At 41.7% G+C, this 24,650-nt stretch overlaps 1 protein-coding gene across 1 annotated transcript in view; it reads right to left on the reverse strand.

Annotated features, from left to right (window-relative positions):
* STK4 (serine/threonine kinase 4) overlaps positions 1 to 24,650 on the reverse strand; it is a 218,867-nt gene that overhangs the window by 179,548 nt on the left and 14,669 nt on the right. The window contains exon 2 of the mRNA XM_086932548.1: positions 3,809 to 3,889. Coding sequence (XP_086788674.1) covers positions 3,809 to 3,889 — 81 coding nt within the window. The remainder of the gene's footprint in view (positions 1 to 3,808; positions 3,890 to 24,650) is intronic.

Raw genomic sequence — 24,650 nt, forward strand, 5'->3', positions numbered from 1 at the left:
GAGATGCTGCAACCAAACCAGTGAAGAACAAACTCATACAAGATCTCGAAAAACACATTCACCGGAAAAATTTCAATTCGAAAAATTGTCCTCATCGAAAACTGCTGTTGTTTTGGAAAATATGTCACAATTGCGAATGGTCAAGATTTCCTCCATGCAAAACATCGGAGAGGTCGTTCAAAACTATTCTACAGATATCTAAGTCAGTGTTCACCTTGCAAGAACTGTAATTGTCTTTGACAATAATCTTGAACTATATGTCAAAGAATGCGACAGTAGCAGACGAATGACTACAAGTGGAACAAATGAACTTGCCTGCATCAAAAATTTGACACCTATACTTGTGCAACTTGATAAATTATGGTCATCAACATCGAACAAGATGAACCTGGAGATTTTAATTCACCAATACATTGCGGATGCTGCAGTGAATACTAAATTTCCAAGTAAGGAATGATTGTCAATGAAGAGTTGGTGCCTGCAGAAATATTTCAAAAGGTAAGGGTGTTGTTGTTCAAGACCTTAACAGCAAATTGGAGGAAGCGGACATTCGTGTTGTACCACATGTTGAGTGGGCTGATCAAAATGCTTCCAAAGGAGTCATTGTACTGTCAAATGACACAGATATTATTCTGCTACTTAGATTTGTTGCAGGGTTCATAAAGGCAAGGATTGTCAGAATTATAGATTCGTAATGGAACAGGAGAGAAAAGACGTTTAATCCTGCTTCATATTCTGTACAAGAAACTTGACCCAGAGATGCTCAGTGTTCTTATCAAGGTACATGTTCTTATGAGCGACGACACTGAGCAAAATTGGAGCAATACTTGCAGCTTTAACTGCTGAACCTGTGAAGTTTAAAAAAGGATTTGCTGAGAAAGAAGAATGCGACTTTAAAGACATAGAAAAATACCTTGTGCGTGTGTCGGAAAAAGAGTTCGGACTGTCACACTATTTGAGATCTTCAGTACAGTGAGTTCAAGAGATCAGTCCCACTAAGTGACCTTCCACCGATGTCATATTCTGTGCGTGGACACATTGAAAGATCTCTTTACTTGATCAGAAGATATGTAAATGTTTTGGATCATGCATATGTAGAGAAAGAGCCATGTGAATTTGGTTGGGAAAATATTGATTCGGTGCTAAAACCGCTGAAATTTTTAAAGCCTCACGTACCTGTAATTGCAATTCCTGTACTACAAAAAGATGACCCTGTCGATATGCTCTTCTCAGATTTTCAACATTCTGCAAATGTACCACGAGCAATTGCCAAATCAATTAAATGAAGTGTACTATGAAAATGTGTCTAAAACAGGAGTGATAAACATTTTTTTTATATTCAGTTCATAAACATTATTTGTGTATACATAAAAGGATTAAAAACTATTATCATTTGTTTCATTTCTATATATGCCTCTTCTTCTTCTATTATAGCTGCCATTTTGGAAAATGGCGGAAGGAGTGAGCCGAGGAGATCGGTTTTCAGAGCCAAGTAGTCTTGTAGAGACAGAACATATGTTTTGAAACCAAATTAAGTATATAGGTCTCATGGTTCCCGCAATATTACATCATCACTGCAACACATGTGCCAAATTAAAAAAAAGTAATGCATAGAAATTTGGCCCAGATCAGTAATGTCTATCCAAGCTAAATTACCTCTCTAATGATCCAAAAACACAAATCAAAAATGAAAATCTATGTCAACAATATTTTTACGGAGGTATATTAGTGGGCCAGGATTAGTAATGGGACCATACATTCACTGTCAGGAAAAAAAAACATGGGCCGACGGTAACCTTTTCATGCTGAGACTATGGAGATCTTGAATGCTTAAAGACACAGATCAGTTTTTGTGGAAGGCTGAATGTGTACTGAAGCAATTTTCTTTAATACCCCTCTTTTAAATGACAATGACTTAAGGCACCAATGCTGCTAAATGAGTTAACCCAGTCTTAATTGTATAATACAATTTTCAACATTTATTTGTACAGTTTAAAAGTCATCAATAGATATACACGTTGACACTGTTTAGTTGTGAGTAGCTGAAATCCCTGCTCTTCTACCAGGCCTCAACTACATTCATTTGAGTGATTTTTGTTAAACCATGCAGGATGTTTTTTTAACATGATTTTTGTGTGTTGCAGGGTGTGAACTCATTATTGGACCTACAAGCCAATTGCAGAAAATTATACTGCATAATGGAAGCTCTATTTAATCCTGGAGGGAGGATGAAGAAAACATCACCACCCAAGACTCACCCAAGCCTTTTACCCTACCTCCCTCAATTACCCCACGGCAAACTAGTCAGGCTTCAACCACAGCTGCTAAGTGTATTACAGCTCAATTACAGGAGTTGTTGGGCTGAGGTAGGAGAAAATGTGTTAGTGGTGATGGAATCCCTGGGATTACCCCTGTGTCTATTGGTATTAGCATACCACAAGGAATGTAATTATAAGGGCACAAGGGTGATAGCAGAAATCTCTCGCTGTCTGGGGTACTGAGAATAATAAGGATTCCCACAGCCCCAGAGAAAGGGAGCTGCCACCACCTCCAGGCTGTCAAGTGCTGTACTTGAAGATCCTTCTGGCTACTTAGATCTTGCTTCCCTAAGGTAGGGGTGATGTCTCCGGGAAGCAACCTTGATCACACACAGTAGCATGTGTTTGGACCAGATGCCCTCAGAAACAATACACAATCTTCAGGACAAAAAGCCAAAGGCAGTCAAACCTTCCCAGATGAAAGTAGGACTCTAGTTTCTGAAGAAGCTCGACAAAGAGGAACAGGGCTTTAGACCACCGACTGAATGAACTCTCAGGCTAAGATGTGGAACATTAGCAGCAAAAAACAGATTAAGAACTGAGGCTGCGTTCCCACGCAAGGATGGGTTCTGCTCAGCTCCCTATATATATCTACAAAATAGGAAAGAACTCATGCAAAAGGAATGGACTCTGCCATGATGGACTGGTGTAGAGCCACTGCGAAGAATGGAATAACTTCGATCTTAGACGAGGCTCATCCAGAAGAAGTGGCCTGCAAGAGAAGCTTCTGGCTAGTTGTTACAATCTTTCAATGTTTGCCTTAACAAGGTTTACAAACCTGGTGCCCTTTTTACTGCCTTTATTCTCATTAAAATGTCTAGGAAAGTCAGAACCCTCCAGCCCAAGCTGCATAAGGACCAGCCGTATTGAACGCAAGCTCGTGGAGCCAATCACCATTTCTCCCATGTAAATATTAGGCATCAAGTACTGGTTTCTGGTTCTAGCACAAGAAAATTTAGATTGAGGATTCTGACATCTAAAAAGCAGCTGCCAAACCTCACCTCGACTTGCAATTAACAGTTGTAAGAATCAGGACGGAGGAGACAGTAGCAACAAAGTTAAAGTGCTACCTTAGCTAGTAAGACCACACAGGTTTCTTGTTTAGGTGGTACTTTATACCAGTATCCGCTATTAAAATGATAATAGTAGTATATTGTGTGGTACTTGTGTATGTAGTCCAATAAAAAGTAATGCATCATAGGACAGTCAAGTCATTTTTAGATTGATTGATTAATAAACAATGTATTTGTTTCGGACAAGTGATGTTGAGGCTGTTTACATAATTAATTTGATGAATTTGATTTAAATGCTGATTACCTTCTTAAAAATAGGACATTTACATGTCAGAAAACTATTCAAATCATAATGGCACAAAAAAATATTCTGTTTTATCCAGGGTGCAGCGGAGTAAAAAAAACACCACAACTTGACAAAAGACTCTTGCACAGAAACATATTCCCAGAATCCCCTTCATTTAGTGTTTTACTTACCCTTCTCCTAACTTCTCTAGAACATCAAAAACTTCTTCTGGTTGTTTTGTCAAACTCTCTTCACTCAGTTTTTTCAGTTGCCTAAAAAGAGAAAAATTCTCTTAATTTGTGTGAAGGAAGAGGTGTTTTCGAAAATGTACATTTTTTTTACGATTGAACATAGAGTCAAAAGACATTTGTAGTTAACAAAACCACTGGTAAAACATGTTGAATGTTAGAAGGATAAACTAACCAGGAAGGCAAGAAGACGGTTAATGGGATATTTCTCACATACTTACCCAGCATCAGATATTTAGAAGTTTGTAATGTTACTGAAACACATAGAAGACTGGTATAGAGTTGTCCAGAGTTATTTATTGCATTTTGTTATGCGGATCAATCAATCAAGGTCTTCAAAATAAGATGAGTTGAATTGTGGTCGTTTTCTAACAACTAAGTGGATATTTTCCGGTGGAACACCAGTTCTAGAACTAAGTGCCACATTTTCCAGCAATGGCAGTCACTGAGGGGAGCAAGAGATGGTGGTTGGTGTTGGGGTGGATACTTTACCTATGACTATAACCTCTTATATTACTCTGTCCACATCTTTTATCAAAGACGTATTACAACAGTCTGAAATATCGGGTTCTAGAATAAATTGCAAACAAAATACACAATATCTTTCAATTCAAACATTTATAGCATCAATTTATGTTTGTGAGAGTCCATCTGTTTCAGATAAGGCCTAAAATTAACTATTAATTGTAATAATACAGATACAATTCCATTACATCATGAAGTAGCAACCCACACAAACTCATGTTTACAATCTTAACTAGTTATTTGAGTCAGAAAAGTAGACAACTGCAATACTACAGACCCTCTAAGGAAATATGACCCCACTTGAATCCCATTTTCACCATTGAATTAAAGGGTGGATTGATATATGCGAACGTCCAGAACTTGCATCTAAAACAGGGGTCTCCAAACCGGTCCTGGAGGGCCGAATCCGATTTTTGGGATATCCCCATTGAGATACATGTAGTAATTTTAAAAATCTGGCACGGATCCGGCCCTCCAGGACCGGTTTGGAGACCCCTGATCTAAAATAATGACTCAACAGTCACAAAAGCAGAACAAGGAGTTCATAAAGACTTTAAGGTTCACTCATTCGGTAGCTAATGAATCCCACACTTTGTTCCAGAGGTAATGGGGTGGATGTCCGGTTAAATAAACCATACAGTTAATGATTTAGGAAATACAATGACAAAACGACAGAGTTGTAAATCCCACAACAGAAAAATAATATTAGGGTATGAATACTAAACAGAACAGTGACATCTGGAGATTTTATGTGCCATTGTTCCAGTAATAACCAAAAACAAATTAACACAACTGATTGAACATGAGGCCACAGGCACACAAAAGCCCAATAACAAAAAGACACCATCACAATACGAGTCAAACGTCGTTTTGGGATGGAAACCCCAGAATCAAATGCTGTGACGTGCTCACATAATTAAATCTGTAACAGGGCCTCAAAATGGTACACTGTGTCCTATATGGAGGTCTAAAACGTACAAAAAAAATATCCAGCAAGACCAACCATTTGGGGCCATCAAGAACAATGCATTGCTCCACTGAGCCATGGTTGGACCACTATTCGTGACGAAATGAAGCTGAATACTACTAGACATGCTGACTTGCTACACAGACTTGAGAGAGAAACACAATTGTAGGGTTGCAAAATTGTCTTTGGTTGAATTCTCTAGAATCTATGATGGACTTTCCAAATACTGAGCATAGGTTTTTTTCCCCTCGGAGAGCGGAAAGGGGTAGACTCCCAGTGCAGTTCAATCTGGGTGTGATCTGGCAGGATACACTTTGCATTACTTTCTGGAACTGTGCAAACACAGAAATTACAGCTGTAGGCCAGAATATACTAAGGGTCGTGGAGAACTTGCTAATCATTAGGCATACGGATGCAAGTACGATTACCATGACATCTCTACTATTTTCGGCTACAGTTATTTATAGCTTTCTCTCCCTAAATGAGCAAAACAAAACCAAAAAAACACACAATGTATCACAGTGAAGTGAATCTACTGCTTTCTTGTCAAATCCAGAAACATATACCACACTTTATCCTGAAGATGAGGCAGATGAACAAGTAATCAGGTGATTGCCAGAGACTAGAATATTGAGCTATTTGGGAGTTTTTTTAGAACACTGCTCGCTGTCTCATAGTTACTTCATAGTGGAATCACAATTACTTGGGAGTGCCATACAGGTCAATTTGAATGTTCTGGATGGAAGGGTAGCAAAAGTACAACTGAATGCTAGGCATGGCCGTATCCTATATATTTGATGACAATGTATAGAAACTGTATTTGACATCTATAGTGATACGGAGATGTATTCCTTTTTGTAGAGTTGTCCCCTGAGGAAGGGCTTTCAAATCAGCCCGAAATGCATTGGGGAAGGATTTATACTGGATTATGATGTTGTTGGATATACAACTGGAACTTTAGTTTTGTGGAAATTTTGATGAAACATTAAATATTTTTTGGAACCCCAACATGAGGAGGAGTTAATTTCAATGATTAATGGAAAAGACTTTTTGTCAAAATTTAAAGCTGTGCAACAGGGTGTCTCCTTCCCAATGGGAGGAGCTTTGTATTAATTCAGACTTACGCTGGGAGGTACAGACAGCGCCCGAACCTGTTTGCACGCCACAGAGTTCACTGCTGATCAGAATCAGAATAATTGCTGTGCAAGTCCCTAACCCATTGTCTTGATCGTATCCTATATTCCTCATTCAGTAACACAGGATTTGAAACTTTTCTCAAAAGCCATTTTGAATGACTTTTCGAGTGAGTGTCCAGAAATGTGGGTATGTAGCTTCTGCTACTTTAGTTTCTAGATTTTCTACGTCAAAACTTTGCTTCCATAAGTCTACAAGCAGTAAGATTTCCTCAATTGCAACAATGACTCAAAGTATATTGCTTACAGGTCTTCAATATGAGGTGGTTTGTCCTCGTTTTGTGAAATCATAGTTTTGAGTACAATCCATAGTAAGGGCACCTCTCTGGCATTTAAATTATTAGTAACTGGTCTAAAGCAAAATAATGAGGTTTAACATTGATGGATGAATCCACTGAACAATGAATAAAGTATTATGCATCAAGCACCATTTAACAAACAGTAGGAATGTGCTACCGATCCTTAATCGGGAGCAGGCTTAACAAAGATGGAGCTGATAGAGACAAGTGAAATGGAGTTCCTGAAATAAATTGTGAGTCATGGTCACTAATCCCACAAAATGTAGGTAGTCAACAATCATCTCACTCGAAAAATAATATTAATCTGGAATATATTGAGTTGGGAGAAAAATAAGTTTAAGTCAAGTGGCATCATCAACTTAGACCTAAGTAGATGACAAACACACCATCTGTGCTCTCCGACGCTCCCATCTGGTGTCTAACTGTGCCATGGAGTGGTCTTGCCACTGGATGTCACCTAAAACAAAAATCTTTAATCGTTTGATTAGGTTGTTATTTTTCGGCTCGATGGCTACCTTGGACACATTAGCATATTCCCATTTTGAAAACTCCAAGACCTCTTTTGATTGACTATGCTCTTTTCTTGGGGACTGTTAATAGACAGCAAAAGTAAAAGTTACGGTTCTTTTGAAGAGGTTTTCACTAATACTAATGCATACCGACATGCTTCCTGTTAGACCTCAGATAGTCTCATCACATCAATAGCCAACTTGCAGAACACCCCAACGGGCAACTCCAATGGACAAACGTACACCACTTAAAGCTTATTGCTTGCTTTACATAATTTACTTTTATTTTGTTTAACCTAGAATACACCCTTCTCTCCTTCGCTGCAACCACAGCATCCGTGACTTTGACTCTCCTTTTAGTTGTGGAAATTCCTAAATGACCCCTGGTTAGGAAGTTGGTCCTGGCCTTTTCAAATTTGTGGGCTGGAGGAACTGCCTTGGCATACCAATCGAACACTATACCATGATAACCCATCTTTCACCTTCTAAATCACTAGCAACTTGATTTGGACATTTCTCTGCAGGTAATCCGGTTACCAAATAGTGTGTAATGGCTTATGCCACATCATCCACTGCCAAATGCCTTCACCATCCGTCCTCATGCAAAAGTCACACTTAGTGGGTACTAATCAAGTGCAGATGAAGTCGTTTGTCCACTCATCAGTGCCACCTTTCTCTCCAACTCACTATCCCTTTATTCGTCATGTAGATACCTACCAAACTAGCCAGCTTCGCTGGTACTGTTTTTGCTCCACAAGTCAAGAGCACTTTGGCCATCTGCTTATTGTTGATGAGAATCAGGTTATTCATAAATATAGATGCTTATAGAAATGGTGGAAAATATTGTACCTGTAAGCATCACTCTCATGGTGCGCAAATACTATTTCCAATATAGAAAAGGTACCTTGAGGAATTATTTCCACTGTTAATTAATATTTTTCACATGCCATCAATATGTGCATTCAATCAAATAAACATCGGAACCATGGTATCAATCATTTTTCAGCTTTATATCATATGTTATATAAGAAACAGTGAATAATTTGCAACAAATAGAAAAAGGCAACATGAACCACACTATTACAATCAATATCCTTCCGATAGTGTGTTATACTGTTGGTACTGTATGTATTATATACATATATACATATCGTGCTCCTGAAGCCTCAGTCAGCTCATGCAATAGTCTATAAACATGAATGTTATAGTTCTTATTTGTAACCAAACAGTATACAGGCGTCGACGTTTCGGTCTTTACAATGCGATTTTCACCAAGACCATCCTCAGGACTGTATGTTGCTCAAAATATTATGTTTCAAGTTGAGAAACCTCAATCTTCATAGACCAATAGGGAAGTCTTAACGATTTACTCCGTCTCTCTTCGAAGAGAGACGGAGTAAATTGGAGTCCCGCTCTATACATAGTGTGGAAATTGAAACCACACCAATCGAAAACGGTAGAAATACGAAAATTCACCGAGCCAGTCTGAAATGTTTCTATCTCTGTGAGGAGGAACACATGGAAAGTGGATGGTCTATGGTTAAGACTTCCCTATTGGTCTATGAAGATTGAGGTTTCTCAACTTGAAACATGATATTTTGAGCAACATACAGTCCTGAGGATGGTCTTGGTGAAAATCGCATTGTAAAGACCGAAACGTCGACGCCTGTATACTGTTTGGTTACAAATAAGAAATATAACATTCATGTTTATAGACTATTGCATGAGCTGACTGAGGCTTCAGGAGCACGATATGTATATGTGTATATAATACATACAGTACCAACAGTATAACACACTATCGGAAGGATATTGATTGTAATAGTGTGGTTCATGTTGCCTTTTTCTATTTGTTGCAAATTATTCACTGTTTCTTATATAACATATGATATAAAGCTGAAAAATGATTGATACCATGGTTCCGATGTTTATTTGATTGAATGCACATATTGATGGCATGTGAAAAATATTAATTAACAGTGGAAATAATTCCTCAAGGTACCTTTTCTATATTGCATATTTACCCAGTTCCTTGGGGACTATTGGGTTGCCCTGTCTTTATTTACCAAATACTATTTCCTGCATCTTTCCAAAAGCAACTTCTTGCTCCTTTTTTTCCACCCGTTGTGTCAATGCATTTCCAGTTTCGCATCCACTGGCAATCAATAAAATGAGATTGTATGCTCAAATGACACATTATGTCTCTCTCTCTTCCACTTCGTTTTTCAGTCATTATTGATAATTGTCAAATAGCATTCATGGTGGAGAGGTGTGGTGCAGCGGCCAGGGCAGCTGACTTCAGAGCACAGGGTTCGCAGTTCGATCCCCGGCACCAGTTCAGCCTCAGCACTGTGTAACTTTGGGCTATAGCTCACTTAATTTCCACAACGGCCCTCGGCGCCTTGAGACCAGTAAGGGTGAGTAGTTCGCGCTTTACAAATACGGTTTTACATTTTTTTACATTTCATCTGTTCCCAATAAGGACATTAGCTGTACCATAATGGATGATTATGACACGATTTAATTTGCCTGCACAGCTTTTTTGGTGCGGTAATACCCCTACTGAAATGGTATGATCCAAATATTCAGTCATTCTTTGACCAAACTTGTGTTTCTCCTTTTTGAAAGTTCCTCAAGTTGTTTGAGGATTGATATTTCAAAGCCTGAAAGCTTCATCAAGATTTATAGCCTGAAAACTTCACTGACTAAACATCAGAATGCCAATCTGCAACACGATGATGCTTTCTTGATCTTCTAGCTAGCATGTACATGCGCCTGGTATCGAATGTAGTGAGCACAGCGTCAACCCTCAAACGTTAATACAATCTCAAGAAGCAATGCCAAAATACAGCGGTCACCCACAAACGTTACCCATTCAAGCTACAAAAGTCAATTCATAGTCAGAATTTCCGAGTCACCTTGTGTGACATTACTATGGCGTTCATCTCGTAAGATCAGTCTATTGGTTCTATTGTATCTTGCTTGCATAGTTGATTCACCACAATAGTGAAATTCTTATGCACTAACAAAATGTATGTTACTCACTTTATGCCACATTGCACCAGCTTTCAATGCAAGCACTGTTTCATTCCACTGAGCCTGCCAACATTTGAACTGAACACCGCCAGAACCTTTCATTCAACTGCTCCAAAGAATCCTTCAGATGTCATTGTCTTGATGCTGTTCACCAAGCACAATAGCAGAATAGCTGGTGGATCCAACTTGTCTGACAAATCAGGCAGATATGGCCACCTCCAGTGAATACAAGAACACTCTCCCTGCAACGAATACTTACCTGTTGTAGGTGCTCACAGTCGGACATTATGAAATGAACTCTCTGACAAACAGCTCCTTTGCGTGCCAATTTTAACCTTCGCGAAAAATGCCAACGCTTAAATTTTAGATTTGTCATAATTTATTAAATTGAAGTTTGGATGAGCACAGTGGTCTGCTATGTAATGAAACTGGCACTCACATTTACTTTCTATTTACATAAACCTTGCAGTTGGGTGACTTATTTCTCTCCTTCCATGTTCCTTGAACATTTTGTATTAAACTGGCTATCATTCACGCTCTCATGTTCCTCCTTTATTGAGCAGCTCACTGGACCTTTCACTTCGTTGCAAAATGCCTTCCAGAAATACCCCTTATGGCCACAGAATCTTAACACTTTTCAGCCACTCAATATCTTTTTGAAATTTCAAAATGAGAATCAGTCCTGCCACTAGACATCTCCTTCTCCCTGCTGTTCCTGTTCCGATTTCGACCATTCTCTCTGCCAGTCTCTTAGCAGAACACAGAACTTCCTCTTTCCTGCACTGCACTCACCTTAAACAACTCCTCTCGTATATCTTCAACAACTTTTTCCGACTTGCATATGCGCCAGGCTTTGTTTGCAGATGTTTATGTGGTTTTGATACCTAGACAACCCATGAACTTTACCGCACCGGTCTACGGTTTTCAATAATATTTGATCCCCTAGCACACAATCATAGGTCATATTTTCATACACAATCACGTCACGGCCAACACGCCCGTCACTATCCTGATTTGCTAATATAATGTATTACTCTATAAGATTCTCTAAAATATTGCTGTTGATGTTCCTTACATGCTGCTTCTTCGACTCGATTAGATCATATACAAATCAACTCTGCCCCTATAATAATGTTTTAACTTGGGCCACTGAAGGGTGGTGAGTAGCGCTTTTCAACACCTCAAGTTAAAGATTTGAACCCCCTAATCTGCCTTGGAAGAAAAAGTTTAAAAAGGTATATATGTTTTCAAATAAGTGTCTTGCTGTGTCTCAGACGTATCTAGTAAAATTATTTATTCTATTTCTGGAGCAGCCCAAATGGAAAGGGTAATCTATTGCCCAATAAACTTTAAAGTAGTTAATATACTAAAAGGAAAAATTTGAACACCTTCAGTAAAGTGTCCCTAAGTACCCAGGGCAGCACCATTTGCCAGCTTATACCCATGGCCAACCTGTCCATTGGAAATGCAGCAAGGTGTTGGTTAGTTGGTGCAGTGGTAAAAAGGAGATACGTGAGCTTTGTATTCTGGAGCTTTTCTGAAACCATGTGTGCATTTACTAGTATGTTATGTGTTCCCTACGTAATGGATTAGCAAGTGAGCCATGGGCCTAATGCAAGAAAGGAAAATAAGCATTGGAAAAGACAATAGATGTTGTCTTTAGAAGGCAGGTGCCAACCTATTGGGTTTGCCAATGCTCATTAGTGCCATTCCACTATGGTCGTCAGCCATGCTGCAACAGTAGAAACCAAAAGGGCCACTATTACGCACATGTGTTTGCATGCACTGCAACGCGTGTGCACACCGCAACCATCGTGGAATGGTGTCAGGTTCTGGAGATGTATACCTACTGAAGGCCCCTGCCCCCCTTAAGGTTAAGGGAGGAACTATCTGGGAAACCGAGAGGGAGAAAAACAACAACAACATGAGCGACAAATAGTAGTGTGAATGAAGAAAGAGGGAAACTAACACAACTAACACCAGAATACCAATCAACACCACAAGACCAATCAAAGTATAGACGCCATCCATTTGTTGTCTTAAATATGGATCTATCACTGTTCAACGGAAAATGAGACTAGACCAAGGAAGGGAGTGCCTTATCAGTCTCCAGCTAGTGGTCTATTGTTCCCAAGATCCTCTGTTTCCACAGACCAGTTTTCTATTGTTTCCGGCCCCTGTGAGCCTGATGCTTCATGGTCTGCCTTTGCTTAACCTGCCTCCTGACAAACGAGAACGACAGCCACCATATACACACATGCATGTGAATGAATCATGAAAAGAAGGTGGTCATTTTGGCTTTTACCATCCTAATATGGCTAACGGTCTTTAGAGAAAGGTAAATGAAAACAAAAAATATAGTGTGTGAGTGCGAACCCAAGTGAACCGTCTGGCCGTGTGCGGGAGGGCCCTCAAAAGCAAAAACGATTAAAAAAAATACTTGGTAGGGCAGGGTAGCATACACTAATAAAGTAATTATTAATGTGCATGTGAAATATTTAGTAAGAGTGATAACATTTGCAAAATGCCATAGGCTGATACCACTGCTGATTGACAAGCATGTCAGGCAATGCCTAAAGCCAAGCCGAACTGCAGTAGCCAATGGCTAAATGGGGTTTTCCAAAGGGGTGTGTGTAAGTGCATGTATATTGTGTGATGCTTCACCAGTCAGCTAAAGTGGTCTTGTCAAATTTCATGGGTGTAAAATACTAAAACTGCATAGTCTTGATTCCCCCGTTTGCCTCTTCTTAACCACCAGACACTCCCGTTTCTCTCTCTCTCTATTGCTCTGGGTCAACGTCTGACGAACAAAAATAAGTGCTGATCGCTTGAAACGAGTGCTGGTGGACCCCACCTGCAACCATCAGCTCAAATTAAGAACTGCCTACACTCCTGGGTCACAGTGCCACTGAAAATGCTGTACTAGTGAAAACTACACCAGTGATTTCAAGTGGATCATTTGACTTCTGTGACAACGTCTGATTAATATGAACTAGGTTAAGCTAAAAACAATGTTTTTTTTTTTAAACACACTTTTTGCCCCTTCCAAAAGACCAAAATAATAGTGAAAGCCTTGACGAAGTTTGTGTTTGTTCAGCTTTGGACTCCTTCGCTCCCATCGGCAATCAGGGCCAGGTTCAAGAAATTGTGTGTGACATGTTTTTAAGGATAAATGTCCAAGTATGTTAACTATTATCATGCATCTGAGTCCTTAGGCTTAACTAAAATTCAGATGCATTAGCCATGGGAGTGTTTAGTATTTGTTCATGGAACAACTACTTCGAGTTAATCTATGGTCTTTCTTAAACACTACCTTGTCACTACTGTGACTTTTTTCACCCGCTTGCAGGGGGAGATGGCCTGACCCCAGTCTGCAACTATTTGTAGGTTTTCTGTAACGCTACGTGTGTGCTCAGGATAGCCCACACTGGTGTTAGCATATACCACTCAATGCCATTTACCATGGAAACATCCTAAATAACTCCTACTTCTAAAACCTCCTACTGCTACGTTGCAAGGTAATTATCACTAGTCTCCTCTATGCATGTTAGCTGGAATCTGTAAGGCCGAAAGTCTGCAAACACAATGGGCAAGACTCTTGCAGCAGGTGGCAAAGTAATGGGCTTTTTTGTTAGTCTGTTTTATAAAAGACTGTCCAAAACCTTCAGGTATAAGCATTTCCAAAGACACGATTTTAAACCACTGAGAATAACTTCAAGCAGCAGCCTATCGCATAAATGTCCTTCCATTGCAAAGTCAGGCAAAACGTTGGATCACCAATTACATCAGGAAATGGAGTAAGCAGAGAGTGTGGCCAGTGAAGATTCCAGGCTCAGTTTTTACAAAGACTTGTTTCAATCACTGCCCAAAAATGCTTAAAGAAATATGTAGCCTATAGGCATTTCGCTGCTCAAATTGCTCAAATGAAGTCAAAAGTATAGAGATGCTTCCTACTAACAACCTTCAAGGTAATATTACATTATTATTTCGATGAGGACACACTCTGTGGAAGTTGGTTAGTAACAGCACCCATTGGACAGTTCTATAGTAATAGATTACATAGACTAGAGTTCCATGTAAAAACCGTGAAGTTAAAATACAAATGTACATTTAATTATATAGCACGTCATTTACGCTACATTAGAAGCAATATTTTCACATGCAGACATTTTTTATATAGCGCAAAATTGTACCGGGCGCCTCACATGCGCACCAGTTGCATTACATAAGGACACATTCATTAGGTTGAGCCTAGAGCAGCGCATGCGCTGCATGCTCTACTTTAGTTAGGGGCTTTTCAAAGTGCTACCCGCCGACCATCAGCTTGCGGGTACGTGCACAAGCGCGTGCGCCTCGCTCCGCCTCTCCAATCATCTTCAAGACATGTAGATGGAGAGGTAGTAACAGAAAGCATACAGAAGTGCTGTGGTCCACTCTATCCGGAATGCATCCCTGAGAGCAAGTCCACCTGGAAATTCCAGGGCGCAAACTTTCAGACATTGTGCATTCTCGTCGGTGTCAAAAACATCTGACCAAGGGTTCTCCCCATTTCTGGGAGATTCTCTTTGACACCAGAGTCAGGAGAATGGCCTGCAACTCCAACAGGTTGCTCTGTAACAGCCCTCTGCCAGAGACCAGAGTTGTCCTTCTCCACCTCTACCAGATGACGCCCTCATCACAGCAGTGACATGTTTTTCACCACCATCAGCTCTGAGTGGGCAGAAAGAGGTCTGCCGCTGGTCCATTTGCTGTTGAGCCACCACTGCAGATTTTTCTCACTCTCCACCAAAACCTGGATAGAATCCAAAAGGTTCGCCTAGTGCTGGGCCCTCAGACTTCAGGTTCCATTGCAGAGCCTACATATGCTTTTTGTAATAATTGATAAGCAGTCTGCAGGATACTAAGAGGCCCAGGAGTCTCTGAGCACGCTCAACAAGGCCCAGGTACGAACATGAAAAGCAGGGTCATAACCCGAATATCCTGGTCTCATGGTGCAGGAAAGGCCTGAAACTGAACTATATCTAGGATGGCTTCAATGAAATGGAGCCTCTGCAAAGGAGTTAGGTGAGACTTTGGCACATTGATAGGGAACCCCAATAAGGTCAGGAGGTTTGCAGTCGTCTGGAGGTGGTCTATGATTGACTGCAGTGAGCCTGCCTAAACAGCCAGTTGTTGAAGTAGGAGAACACTGAAATCCTCAAACTCTAAATGTGTGATGCAAACACGGTCTTGAACAACCAGGGCACTGGTGAGGCCAAAAGTGTGCATGGCAAATTGAAAATGCTCCTGGCCAACCTTGAACCGCAAGTAGTGACTGTGGGACTGCAGGATGGGTACATGAAAATAAGAATCCTGCAAGTTCAAAGCAACCATCAGACATCTGGATCCATAGCAGACAGAACCTGGGCTAGTGGGAGTGTCTTTATTTGGTCCTTCTGCAAGAAGGTGTTCCGAGGGTTAAAATGTAAAATAATAACAAAGGTCTCCACACTTCTTTGGACGAAGAAAACGTTCAGTGCCTGTTACTGGGGTTGGAACACTCTCTATGGCTCCTTTGGCCAAAAGAGCCTGCAATTCTTGGAGCAAGATGTACAGATGCTCCTTTGAAAGAAGTTCTGATTTGGGTTGAAGAGGCTGAGGGTTGAAAAAGAATAACAGGGCATAGTGCCACTAAACATCTGAAGGACCCACATGTTGGATATTATATTCGGTCACCTTCAGAATAAATATCTGCTCCTGCCTCCCACAGGTTTGTCATGTGTCACTATGGACAAACTAAAACTATTTGAATGCGGTTGCTGCAGGGGCAGGTGACTGATAATTTTGTGGCTTGGATGCTGAATTCTTGATTATCGTCCCCAACAAAGGAAGGACTGGGGATCCTAATGCCTTGGTGGTAAGCCAGTCTCAAAGAGAAGCCTTAAAATGGCTGAAATTGTTGGGGATACTATCTCACAGAAGTAGAAGGCCTGGGGAACTTGTAATGGCCCGGCATATTTAAAGAATTCGAACGCCGAGTCAACTTTCTCACCAAACGGGACGAGATGCACTGAATGGCCTGTACATCAAAAAAGCTTGCATGTCCCCATAGAAGCCTGTGAATCTCTTTCAAGCATGTCGCTGGAGCACCACAAAAATTTCAACTGCTCCCTGCAAGCAGTCAGTGTCCAGTCAAAAGCAGATGAGGTACTTTGTGGCGTCGATGTCTTGAGCCAATTGGCCCAAAATTCCTTGGGGACTGCCAACAAGATCTTGCCAACAACGTCCCATAAAGCATTGGTATATCAACCCAGCAAACAGGTGGTACTGACTGACCAGAAGGCTAAACTGGCCACGGAAAACATCTAATTCCTAAACGCTTCAATTCGTTTTGACTCCGTCTGGAATCATGGGAATTGAACTGGGGTTCACCCTACTGGTGGAAACCTGAACCAAACATTCTATGTAGGGTATGGGGTCCATAAATCACGGTCCCCTGGCGCCAACCTGTGGAATCTGGAAAGCTACCTGTTCACTGGTGGACAGGAACATGGTTTAGACCAGGTGCCTATCACAGTGTCATTCAGGGCTTCCTTAAATGGAAGTAAGGATTCTGATGAAGTTTGCCCCGGTTGCAAAACTTATTTTACTAAGTTTGTTTTGATTTCCATAGTTAGCAGTTGCAAATCCAATACCTCCGCTGGTCGTCTCATTACCAAGACAAAGGAGGCACTGTATTCCCTTGAAGGTTTAGGGAAGAAAGCAAGCCAGTGTCAGGGGAAGTGTCCAACACACTGCCCTCCAGCCAGTCCATGTTCAAATTTTCATCATCACAGTGTTAGGGAAAACAATCTGCCTCATCTGCATAGTCATCCCCAAATCGGTGTTGCTTCTGATCAGTCTGAACTGAAACGCTGTTGAAGCGGTGGGGTGCATCTCCAAGCTAAAGGCATGGTTCATCTGAATCTGACTGAAAAGGGCTGGGTGTGTTAGTGCGGACTAAGATGCACCCATGGCCGGGGACAAGATGAATTTAGCAGATAGTAATAAAGGAACAGGGTCTTTCTACAGTGGCATCAATAACAATATCAATGTTATAGAGACTGATGTGGATTTTTATGCTTGATTGGAAGTCGGCTTCAGTGTTGAAGCAGAATCCGCAGCGAGTTCAGGAGCCCCAGACAGTGCTGAGAGTGGACCCTCTAGTGGTCGCAAAACTAGAGGTCTCTGGGGAGCCTTGGGGCCCAAAGTTGTTCCAAATGAAGCTGAAATGATGCAAAAAAATACCAACATTGCTTCTCTCTCTAGGTCTAAGTCCATGAGCCCTAAAACTCTGGGTGCATCAAGATCAGTTCCGGTATCAGCTCCTCAGAGGGGGACCAAGAGCAAAACCGCAAGGCACACAGACATCCTCAAGACATCTCAGGCTAAGAGTGACAGGAATGGGGCAAATCCTACTTGGCCTTCTTGTATTTCCAATTCAACTTTGATTTACACCGTGACAACGTCCTATAGCAGGAACATGCCCTGCGTCTTTGACTTCAATCGGAACCTCAGTTACTTCTTTCAGTGTTCTGTGACATTCAGCTTCGCTTCCCTGGATCGCCTTCAAGGCCATAAGGACACAATCATTGTGGGACTTGGAGTAGAGCACCAAACATTAGAGAGACACCTAGTGGGGATCGATCACAGATATTTCCTTGTGACATTCCCTACAAGCTTAAACCCTGTATTGCTAGGATGGAACATGGTTCCTTTGACCCTGAAAACAATAATTCTGGGAAAAATAAACCAACTGATGAGAAAAAAACTTGGGTACGAGCTCTAGTTCCAGTTATGAAGGCGCAGAAAGAAACTGATGTCAATGCACAGAGGTGGTGCTTATATGCGACTCCATCGTCACATCTAGGGCAGAATGAAGCAAACAAGAAGATGCATGGTGCCATCGACTGCTATCTAGGAGCAATGATGTTCAAATGTTACAGATCCAGTCTTGAGCCAGAGAATATTCTAAAAATTAGAAATCTTCGGTTAGGAGAATTCATCAGAAAGAACTACCCTCTTAAAGACTGCAGATGACCTTTTAAGTATACAAGTTGACATGTATGCATTTGCTACTAAAAAGACACCTTGTGTCAGACCCTATGGAAAACCCTCCGTAGTTTAGTAAAATCCACAACGGACATTCCTGCGATGAGCACAATGGCATACAACATAAAAGCCATGCTTAGACCATCAGTGTTTAGATAATCTACGTCTAAGTGGTACACCAGTATATTAACATTATTCAACAAGCTGCAATGCCTCAAAATCTTAATTGAACTTCAGGAAATAAACCTTCACACCATATAAACATTCACGTGGTCTAGACCACTGTATTACAAATATTTAACATCTGTATTCAACAGATAGCCACTGATGGATAATCTATTGCCAACAGACGATTAGGCCTTTCTTAAATATTTTTTGGGATAAGCTTTGGATTTGAGCCTCAGCCTCCTTTCAAACATACCTCTGCAACCCACAAAAGGGGCACTCAGCCTATACCCTATTTAACATGGAGTGATACTTGCAGTCCATATCGCAGTGATTTGTAAACGGCGCACCATATAACTTTCAAAATACAAAATCACACTTACTTCCAAGACTTACGCTATTTCCATTCAATGGACCCACCTATGCTCTATAGGACTACGGTGTGATCAGTGATGTCATCAATGTTATCAACAATGTCATATGATATGCCATCAGTAATTAGGTCATTTAACATGTCATGAGTGATGTAATATGAGAGTCCATAGGCAGTGCATGGTGGGGCCGCAAGTTATAGTTAATTCAATAAACTATGATTTGTAAATTTCGTTTCTTTGTTTTTAACACGTTACTTTTTATCTTATATAACATTTCTGTAATCTTAGTTTTTTCAATGAATATATATATATATTTTTTTCCACCGGGGCAAAAACCAAGGTTACAGGGTCGATACAGTTAGGAAATGGAAAATAAATAAACCTTAGAAATTCGCAGAAAAAACAAGTTACAGGAACTGTTAGAAATGGGGGTCTCTAGTTGGCAATGGTTTGCACCTTTGTCCAAGTAGGGATCATTCTTCCTAGTCAGGGTAAGGACGATACACTTCCAAAATAACTCCTGCTCACCCCCTTGGTATCTGGCACGGGCAGACAAGCTTATCTCAGAGGCAGTGTGTAAAGCATTTGTGTACACATACAATAATAGAGTGAAAACACTACAAATGGACAACAAAAAATAAGTAAACTATATTTAAACCAAACAAGACCAAAACGCCAAAAATCCACAATATAGTAATCAAAATGTAATCCTTAGAAGATAACAGTTCTGTCCATAGCAAAGTATGGATGCAACACTTTGACCACAAAGTACCTTGGATGCGTCACAGTCACAAACAAAAACAGCCACAGGGAAGGTGATGAGTCTGTTCCATACACCAGGGAAGGTGAAGGATCGGTTTCTAACTCCACTGGAGGTTATGCATCGGTTCCTTGCCGAAAGGGAGGTGATGCTTTTGTTTATTATTGAAGGGGAGTTGATGTATTGGTTTCTTACTGTGGCCCTGGTGTTCTTGTAGACTTGGCGCTCAAGTGGGATGAGTTGCGCACCAGAGTTGAGGCGTAGCTTTGGTAGGCTTTGCGTTGTCCAGTGTTGTGCGGGGGGCTGCACAGCGAGGCTTTGCGTCACACGACCGACTCGGCATGGCTTTGCGTCGTCACCCTGCGTCACTGCTGGGGGGCTGTGCAGCGAGGCTCTGCATCGCCCGGCGGGACTCGGCGCGGCTTTGCGTCACCCGCCGTCTGTTCCAAGGCTTTGCAAGGTTTTGCGATGCTTCGTGCTGGTTCTTGCGGACGGCAGCTGCAAAACCCACTTCTGAGGCCTTTTAACTGCAAGAGGCACCTCAGGCAAGGGTAGGACTCGCAGATGGCAGAGTTCAGCAGCATCAGCAGAGTTGCAAGAAGTCTTTTGTGTCCCTGAGACGTCTTAACAGGAGGCAAGCTCTATTTGAAGCCCTTGGAGAAACCTATAACAGCAGGATGATGAAAGCACAGTCCAGTCCTTTCCCTGCCCAAGACAGAAACAACCACTGCAGGCCAACCCCAACAGCACACAGCAGAGGGGCAATACTCCTCCTCCAGCTTTCCCAGTTCTTCTTCCTGGCAGGTTCATTAGTTCAGCAGAAATCCAAATCTCTGGGGTTTGGGCCCCACTTTTTATAGCACAAATTCCTTTGTTCTCTGGAGGCAGAGAAGCTCTTTGCCCAGCCAAAACCAGTTCTGTCCTCTGGTGCAGCTACCTGGCAGGAGGTGGAGACAGCATTGTCCAAGGCAGACAGGGCCCATTCAGGTGCTAGTGAAAACCCATCCCCCCTACTCTGAATGCAGCCTAGTTCTATCCAGCCCAGCCTTGGCTCATTCAGGAAAGGCAGGACACACGTCAACTGCCCTTCCCTCCCCCACCCCTCGGTGGCCACCTGAGAGCATGCACATCCTCAGCCTCTGTCATTCAAAGCCAGACAGTTAATACACAACCTAACGGAGGTACATTGGATGGTTAGGCAAGAAAATACCTACTTTCTAAAAGTGGTATTTTCAAACCCAGAATGTAAAAATCACCCTCACTAAAAGATGCATCCTAACATTCGGAGTTCAGGCATATCAAACTTTATTTTCCGATCTTGTTCCCATGGGCAGTAATGCTCATAAGATGTTATGAGAAAACTCCCCATTCTATACTATGGTGACAGATAGCCTTACAATAGTAAAAAACGAAATTGGCAGTATTTCACTATCAGGACATGCCACACATATCGGGGCATATCCTACCTTTCACAGACACTGCACCCTGCCCCCAGGTGTAACTCGGGCCTACCTTAGGGGTGACTGACATGTAAGAAAAGGGAAGATTAGGGCCTGGCAAGTGGTTGCACTTGCCAGGTCGACATAGCAGCACTACACTGCACACAGGCACTGCAATTGAAGGCCTCAAACCTTGTTGTAAAGCTGCTTGTGTGGGTGGCACAATCAGTGCTGCAAGCCCACTAGTAGCATTAGGTGTACATGCCCTTGGCACACAAGGTGCACTGAACTAGGGACTTAATGGTAAACCAAATAACTCAATCATGGAAACACCAATCCATAAACACAATTTACAGGGAGAGCATATGCACTTTAGCACTGATCAGCAGTGGTAAAGTGGCCAGAGTCATAAAACCAACAAAAACAGGGTTTAAAGGAGGAGGCCAAAAAGTAAAACGTCTAGGGATAAATCTGCTGGACAAGCCAGGTCTAACAGGAAGTGTTATAGTTAGGCTCAAGTTTGACTCGTTCAAAACCAGTGACCAATCCGACCACCTCTCAGCAATCTCACTGTGAAGACCCCTAAGGACCGTCAGCAGCCAAGGGGACTTCATCCAGAAAGAAACATCGTGCCAGGAGGCGTGTTTGCAGAGTGTAAAGAAAGGGGACGGGGACTTCGACAAGTATGCAGCTTTTTTTCCTTTTTTCTACTTTCTAGGAAGGTGGGCACGTGGCCTGCCTTCCGTGGACCATTTCCCGGGGACCCCATCGCCCGGAGTTCGACTCTTATTAATTTTTTTATGAAAAGAAGGCCAGGCCATTTTGCCTCGGAGACCAGCTTTTTTGTTTTTTTTAAATAATTCAAAGGGTGAGGGGCTTGCAACCCTCCTACCAGAACATTTTGGCTTTTTTTTAAGTATTAAAATTGAAGATCATTGAATCCTTATGAATTGATTCTGGAATGATACGGAGTATCTGGTTATCGATTTCACTAAATGTGTCTGGATTTAAGAAACAATAAAATAAGTGCTCCGCCGCATGATAAGAAAATTCTTCAGACCTCACAGTAGAGATAAGAGGTTTTGTTATTTACTGGACATCTGAAAATAAAAAACAAATAGAAACATGGCAGATAGATGGAGCAAAAGGAAAGAATTGGTGAAATAAATGGTTGAAAGCAATAAAGCTGAAAATGAGACATCTTGAACTCTGGCACCGCAGGGCCCAGTCAAGTGAACACCACCAAAAAGTTATTAAAAGACTGGGAGCAAGCAGGCATAATGGAGATCAACAAGTGGTGTGAGAGTCCACACTTGAAATATATATTGAATGCAATTGAATCCCAAGGGGTTTACAGATTTTCGTTCTTTCAATGCTGAATGACATGGATCCAGATCTACTGAAGCAGTGGCAAGTACTTGCCTCAGATTGTTCAATGAAACTTATGAAAACATTATTTACACATGCAGAACGGAGATTAGCAGTGCCTTCAGACAAGATCATGAATTTGAAAAACTCTTGGAGAATTATAGGAGTACAGATGAAGGAACCAAAGCATTTGTGGATCTGGAGAAGAAATGGGAAAAACATGAAACTTTAAGAAAATGTTAAAAGAGACAAAATCGACTACAAGGCAGGGAGAGTATATAGGTTTGCATGACGATTCGATTCCTTGTACAACAGACAAGCTATGGATCAGGCATAAAAAGATACGGCTATATAGTTTCTTCAAGTACCGAAAACTCTAAAGTCAGTTCGGGGGATAAGGGTCCCATAACAGGTCGCCAGAAGTTAAGACTTTTTGGGGAAATGCGCTGGTTTCAAATGACTACCAAAATGCGGGGAAAGACAATGACGTATACAGAAAAAGAAAAAGACCAAGAAGTCGTATCCCAACCAATAGGGCTTTTTATTCTTTTCTTTTTTGGACCTTTAGCCAAGGGGCCTGGACCAGTCCGCAACGGACAACCTTCATTATTATGTTTGTGCCCCAGGAAGGTAGCAGTCCCTGCGTTAAAAGAATTAAAAAATATATATGTGACTCGGGAAGGTGGTGGTCCCTGGGACAGCAGAGGAGGCCGTAGGGACTTTCCCGTATTTCTTTTCCTAAAACAGTACACCAGGGGCAGTGGTATCTCCACGGGACTACAGTAGGGAGGGTGGCCCCTCTGCATTCCTATTAAGTGCCCCGGCAGAGGTGATGGTTCCTGGGGCAGTGGGGGAAGCCGTGGGACCTCCCACGTATCGGTTTTTAATAATGTAAGTGCGCCAGAGAGGTTGTTGGTCATCGGCGCAACTGGGTAGGCCATAGGGCCTTCCCCCGAATTTCTTTAATAAAACAGTGAGTCCCAGGAGGTGGCAGTCCCAGTGGCATCAGGGGGCCGAGCGGCACAGAGTTATCCAAGCCAAGCTATAAAATGACAAAGCCTTTTATAACTGCAGGCACAGTATTACGGACTTGGATTGGTAAAATACCATCCCAGGCAACCTGGAATTAATAAAAGCAGTTCCTCCCTTTTTTTTTTTACTTATACTGGGGACAGCTCGGCGTGGATGGCTTATGCTAATCCTATGCTAAGAGACGTTGTTGTAAGAATGGCAAAAAACGTTGTCCCTTTCCATTGCTGCATGGATGGCACTGTGCTTATCATATGTTTAAAAAATGTGTTAGAAAAGCAGACATTTGAGATAGAGGAGAGCAAATTCAAGGTGCAACTGGTGTGGTAGGGTGGTCCGTACAAGAGCTGCTCTCCGCCTAAACTTGGGAACAACCCAGAGCTCTCTGCTTCTTTTTTGCAGAAGTAATGCAGTACTCTATACCTGATAAGGTTCTGTGTTTTTGTGTGCGTGTGTAATAGATTAACGACCAGAGGGTGGAGGGAAAAAAGCTATCTGCACTTGTCAATGCAATGTGTGGGAGGTAAGAAACGGTGCAGGAAACCAAGTAGTACACCCCTCTCTCCTCCATAGTTTGGAAGCAAATCCAAAACATAAAACACAAAGTGGTTCCGCACACAACAATATCAAAGTCTTTAGAAATCCAGTGAATGACAGTATGTGTGCAACTAGAAGACTTTCCAGATGTCGTTTCTTTTTTACAAAAAGTTCTTTATTGGGATGTATTTCAAATTGAATCATATCATGCAGTTAAAATCCAGTAGCAGATGCTGCTGAAATGTGTGTAAATTGTTGTGTCCTGAGGTTGTTACAGTTCCAAAGGTTCACCAGTCCCGGTGCTCTCACAAATGTATTCAATGGTCGGGGTCCCCGAGCCGTGGGGGGGATTTACATCCCTATCTATGTGCGGAGCCATTGTGTTCATGACTCCCCCAGAATCAGAGTTTCCTGCGGCAGCTCGAGTATTAGATTGCTAAGAGTGTAGTCCCATGCAGTCGTGGGGGTATATACACGAGCAAATGTTCACAACTTGTCCCTCCCGGCGTCCCGG

This window comes from Lissotriton vulgaris, chromosome 7, assembly GCF_964263255.1.
Source record: "Lissotriton vulgaris chromosome 7, aLisVul1.2, whole genome shotgun sequence".
Taxonomy (NCBI): Eukaryota; Metazoa; Chordata; class Amphibia; order Caudata; family Salamandridae; genus Lissotriton; species Lissotriton vulgaris.